Source organism: Caenorhabditis briggsae (assembly GCF_000004555.2).
Source record: "Caenorhabditis briggsae complete genome, chrI, whole genome shotgun sequence".
NCBI classification, from domain to species: domain Eukaryota; kingdom Metazoa; phylum Nematoda; class Chromadorea; order Rhabditida; family Rhabditidae; genus Caenorhabditis; species Caenorhabditis briggsae.
Genome location: NC_013489.2, coordinates 4,593,011 through 4,599,016, shown reverse-complemented (window position 1 = coordinate 4,599,016; position 6,006 = coordinate 4,593,011). Strand labels below are relative to the sequence as shown.

At 38.7% G+C, this 6,006-nt stretch overlaps 1 protein-coding gene across 1 annotated transcript; it reads left to right on the top strand.

Moving 5' to 3' along the window:
* Positions 1-1,243: 1,243 nt before the first annotated feature.
* Positions 1,244-3,897, top strand: CBG25251 (the record flags this gene model as incomplete). Its single annotated transcript, XM_045244197.1, has 5 exons — positions 1,244-1,345; positions 1,396-1,491; positions 2,568-2,642; positions 2,698-2,759; positions 2,928-3,897. The coding sequence occupies 5 exons, from the start codon at positions 1,244-1,246 to the stop codon at positions 3,895-3,897; spliced, it is 1,305 nt and encodes a 434-aa protein (XP_045098271.1).
* Between the last annotated feature and the right edge of the window lie 2,109 nt (positions 3,898-6,006).

Below are 6,006 nucleotides of genomic sequence, written 5' to 3'. Positions count from 1 at the left end.
TACTTTCGCAATTAAGTTTGGTTTTTCGATGAAAGATAGGTTCTAGAGATGCTAGCGATCATTTTCATACTAAGAAATCTAAATTTTGTCCAGAAAATCCCACTGAATTCACAGAAATAAGTTTCGTTTACTACTCTAGTGATTTTGACGCAAGGCCTCGAAAGTTGACCTGGAAGCCGCCCGCGAAATTTTCCAGGTCCCACTTTTTTTAATTCGACAACATCTCGTCTTGCCGCGTGGCATGCCTTTAAAATTATGTACGTCCTTGAAGTGCGTACCCCCCCAACCTGTTTTCCCTTTCTGTCTATTCTGTGTTCTGCCAACCATGTCTATCGGGATTAATCTATAGATTCTTTTTTCAATTGGATTCTATCGATCATATTCTTGATTAGTTTCTTTTTTCTTTTTCTTTCTTGTGCTTTGACCAAGAATTAATAAAAATTGTTGTTTCTACTAAATTTGGTGGCTGCTGTTGCCTTTTCTGACACATTTCGAATCTTTTCCGAGAATTGGAACCTCTTTAAAAGAAATTAAATATGAAGAAGATTAAACACAACTTATTATTCTGAAACGAAAAATCGGAGCTGTGGAAGAGAAACGCCGATGACCGTGGCCGAAAGTGGCAACTACCGTAACCTATAAACATTTCTAAATATTTTCCGTAATTATTGTCTCGATTTCCACTGGTTTTCCTCTACTTTTCTGTTATTTTTCCCCAAAATTTTGATAGTGAAAAAATTGACCGAAAACGCACGAAAATCGGAAAAATAAACAAGGAGAATAAAACTTTTTAGGTTACGGTAGTGGTCGTTGTGGGACCTTCTTCCACAGCTCCGATTTTCTTTGTACCAGAATAATGTTTCTTACTAAGTATTAATTGTCCTGTTTTTTTTGCAAATTATGAAAGCGAGAACCATTCTTATCTAACATACCAATTCCCGCTCATTTATTTACTCTCGGTCAATAAAATTTTTCTTAATAACACCACTAGGATGACGTTGCATTGCCTTCTTCTTCTTTTATTGAATCCAAGTGTCTCGCTGTCTGCTCCCTATTCCTCAAGTTCTTCTCTAGAGCGTAGCACATGCTTTCTCCTCTCTTCCTCTTCTTTCGCACGCTTCCTTCTTCTTGCTAAGTGTAAAATTGGCTCCTCGTTTTTAAGACCTCATTTACTTTATTCATCGAATTTCAACTGTATTACAGGTAATGTGATACGAGTGATAGAGAAGCAAACCACCTCTATATGACAACATCCGTAATAACATCTTTTGTGAAGTTATCCATTCCTGGAAACAAGAATGGTGATGACAGTCACATCGAAGAACAGGAAAATTTTGTGATAACGGTAAGTTAGGAGCGAAAGTTTTTGAAAAGAAAAATCATCATTTGTTGCAGCGTTTCAATCAAAATCGAATTGAAACGAAGATCGATGGAGAACGAATCAAAGTGAGCAGTGATCACGAGGACCCGTTTTTTGAGACCACTTTTCAGGTAAATTTATTTCTAACGACATAGTATAGACAAGTTTTCTCAAACGAAAAGCTTAGTATACCGTAAAACCCGTAATAGAAGGGCCCATAACATTAACTTTGAGCCAATTTTTCTCGGTTCCTGTTAATGATACTTTATAAATATGAATTTCTGATGAATTTTTTTATCATAATTTCAAAAAAATTATGTCAATCGGCACACGCAATTCTATTACAGGGTTTATGGTGTACATCATTCTGACTGTCTTCAATAAATTTTGTATTACTCTCGTCCGAAATCAATGCACGTTGCGGCCGAAAATTTATTCAAAATCGCATCGTCGGTCGTACAGCGAAAAAAACAAATTGATGCATGCGCCTTTAAATACCGTACCTCGGACGTTTTTTATTTTGGGCCCTATTTGGCTGTTTTTTCCATAAAAAAAATAAATTAAAGATTTATAAGAATTAAACAAAATTAGACAGAAACAAGCGAAAAAATGAGAGAATTTTGAGAAAATTCGATAAATGTTGAGGTACTGTATCAAAGGCGCGTGCAATAATTTTAAAAAACAGTAAGGTTCTCTCTGTGGGAGCTAAGCTCCGCCCACCGTTGTTTTCTCGGCCGCAACGTGCATTGATTTCGGACAAGAGTGATATCTTGCATATTAAAAAAAACATCGAATCATAATGCTAGAATATCTTTATTATCCCCTCCCTAATTGTACAGTTTCAGATCGAATATCAGCCAGAAAACTCCCAAGAGTACTGTAACTCAAGAAAGTAACCTTATACGGTATCGGTCAATTATTTATTTATTTCACACTAGAAGAAGTGAGAAATAGGAAACTTTGGATGTCGGTATAGTAGATTTTGTCAGATGAATCCGAAAATTATTAGGTCAATACACAAATTTATCCAAATTAGATAAACCAGTCGTGACGCGTTGAAGTGGCTTATCTCATTCAAATGAATGAGTGCATAAGAATTGTCAACTACCAAGTTAAAGCTCTAGCTAACATCAATAAAATGTTGACCTGCGGACCGTTCTGCGATTGCTCGCCAACTGAAACTTGTAACTGGTAAATATCTTTGTAGATAAAATCAGAAAGTGGCTTCCCATCATGGTTTCTTGACATTGTCGCACAAGTGGTTGACGGATTAGACAGAACGGTATGATTTAGAATTTAGAACTACATTTCATTATTTTTTCTTTTCAACTTTACAGAACCAAAGACTCGCAGGGACTCTATCCCTTCATCATCCGGCGCTTTTCGATAAAACTCTGATGTGAGCTTGAGATAATTTTACAGATTTTTCTATGAACTTTTCGACACTCCGCCGATTCCGGGGAAGGGGTTGTCTCCGAGGAACCGATTCCGAGGAAAATGGGGCGGAGTTTCGACCCTGCCGCAGTTACGCAACTTGCGCGGAATCGGCGGAGTCTCAACTTTTCAGTCTCTCGGAAAGGGATCTACCAACAGAGAGGATCTTATTTGGAAACATCTGGGACACTATCTTCTATAATCACTGGGACGTCTGCTTTCCAAATCGAAACAATCACAAGAGAAACAACAATTCACAAAATCGATCCACTCAGAGAAATGGACATATCGTGGAGTACGACAAAATCAAATCTCATTTCGACTTTGATAGACCGTATCCAATAACTGTCGAATTCACAATCAGAGAACAACGATTGCGAGAGGTTCCAGAGGAACCAGAAAAAGGAAATAAGCAAGTTATCACGGCAGATAAAGGACAGGAAAAATCAAAAATGAAAACGGTGATGCAGTTGGCGGATGTCAAATATCAATTATCGTTCGAAGGAGATTCAATTCGCCAAATTATTGTGGACAATGACTCATTTTGGACTAACGAAGAAAACAAAAAAGTTTGCAAAAAAAGAATTTACTTTGTTCTCAAAACTCCAGTTGTGGTCAGGAATACCATCAATTTTTTGCTTGGAAGCGACAAGTCTCCTGCATTCGCCAACCGAACTTTGGATCTTCCATGTGGTCACACAACCAAACGAAGGTCATCCAGAAGAGTTCTCACTGAAAACAAGATCTTCTGTCTGGAATTTGATAAGAGTGATCTCGATTTCGGTAAAATCCATACGATCGTCTCTCGTCTGCGCAGCCGTTTCAATGTTCCCGTCGAGTTTGGCCGTTTCTATGACAAAGACTACATCATTCCTTTCGGGAGGGACTTTCCTGATCCGATTAAAAGAGAAACATGCTTTGGAGAATCCATCTACAAGTTCAATGATTCACCTGATTCGAAAACAGAACAATACAATTCTATTTTGAATTCAATGTTCGAACAAACTCCTGGCTATGATAAGGAAGCAAAAAAAGCAAGGGCACATCTTCATGAACGTAAATTCGCCTATGTTTACTTGATCGAAGCTCTGATGTCCAGGTAAGAATTAACTTCTTTTCAATGTGTAATTTGGATTTCAGAGGTTCCGTTGTCAAGGATCAATTGATTATCAATTTGGATCGTTGGGAAAGGTTTATAGAGGTTGTTAGAGAGCATGTGAAAGATGATAACAAAGCAACTATTTCCTTATACGAGCGACAAATTGTAAGCTGTTTCGATATATTTTTTCCTGAGCTATTATTCTAATTCATAAAATCAGAGCTGTGGAAGATGAAAACTTGTGGGCGTGACCAACGGCTTTCATAACGAAAACCACCATAACCTAAAATTTTCGCTTCCAAAGCTCCGATTCAGGGGTGGGTAAGGACGGGAGAAAAACCTTCACGTTTTGCAAATTTTCCGCTCTATTTCGCCGACGGGTCTCGACACGTAAAAAATAAATTTTGAATTTTTAAAGCGATTTTTAATAAAATTGTTCAAAATTCGAAATTTATTTTCCACGCCATTTTTTACGTGTCCAGACACATCGGCAAAATTGCGTGCGCCTTTAATCTCGTATTGCGCGTGTTTTGCAATTCGTTTCCGACGAAAGCCGATTGCTAGCCCAGCCCTGCTCCGATTTTTCATATTCACCAGCCTAATAACTATATCTTGAAAACATTTTAGCTCTGCGAGTCTGCATTGGAAGACCTACTCAATCACGTGGATAATCAAACAAGAGTGGGAGATCTGATCGACGTCTTCAAGAGATTATGTGTAGCCAGAAGAGATAGTCAAACAGCCAACAAAGTGTCTCAGGAATCTTGGGCTAATGGATATAGAAAAGTCCGAAAAGTGATCATGACGCCTTCCAGATTGATCTATCTGGCACCAGAAATTACCATGTCAAATCGAGCAGTTACTGGTGCAGATCAGGACGGAACAAGAATCATTCGAGCCACAATCCGAGATGACTCTATGCAAAAATTGAGGTTGAGCAATTTGCGAGAGTTACACGAGGAAGTTGTGATTGGACATTTGGCGGAAGGATTTGAAATCATGGGAAGATGCTATGGATACCTTGCATCGTCGAATTCCCAAATGCGAGATGGTGGAGGATATTTCATGGAACGATACAATAAAACCCAGTTGGATGAATATATAGATCGTAAGGGAAAACTCCCAGATTCATCATTCAAACCGAAGATCATCGACTATCGCCAAAAACTGGGGCATTTCGAAAATACTGGAAGTATTTCCAAAGCAATGGCAAGACTCGGACAGTGCTGTACCCAGGCAAGAAGTTGCGAAGGTGTGGAGATTGAACTTGACGATTACCAAATCATTCCGGATGTGATCGGAGGGAAAAACGCGAGTGGTTCTCCTTATACTTTCACAGATGGAGTTGGAACAATATCTGTCCGTTTGGCCACTGATATTTGCAAAAGTATTGGGATTCCTGATGTTTCTGTACCCTGCTGCTACCAAATCAGATTCCGTGGATACAAATCAGATTCCGTGGATACCTGGTACCATACACGAAAAAGGTCCTGTTCAGAGATAGTCAAGAAAAGTTTCACGGAAGTCAACAAGGAAAGTCTAAATGGCCAATCGAATTGGTCAAGTGGTCAGCGCCAACGCCGGTGACTCTTAATAAACCGTTCATTAATATTCTGGATCAAGCATCTGCTCTTCAATCTTTGGCTTGCCATGAAAAAATAATCGGAAGAATTGAACAACTACTGGATATCGAAATGGACACGTTTTCCAAATGCATTGTGAAGGAAGACAATTGCAGATCGAGATTGCAAGGAATGCCTCATAGAATCAATTTTGACGGATTGGAACAAAAATATGGGTTCTCGTTGTCGACAGAACCATTTTTCCGATCCCTGATAAAAGCATCCATCGATGTTTGCCTGGGTGAGTTTTCAAAATTTAGAAATATTAGGTTGGCGGGAAAGTCTTTGTCACTCTGTTTGTTTAATCACTGTTCTCGTATATGGAGGCTGTGTATGATATCGACTCTAGTGAATAACAAGGTGATAAGAACCTTCCATATAAACAAGTCCCCATTTCCTTCCCTGCTCCTCATCTGTAATTGAAACGATATGTTTGTTCCCACTGCTATTCACATCAGACATGTTTTGATTTACCTCTTCCTATCTCACAC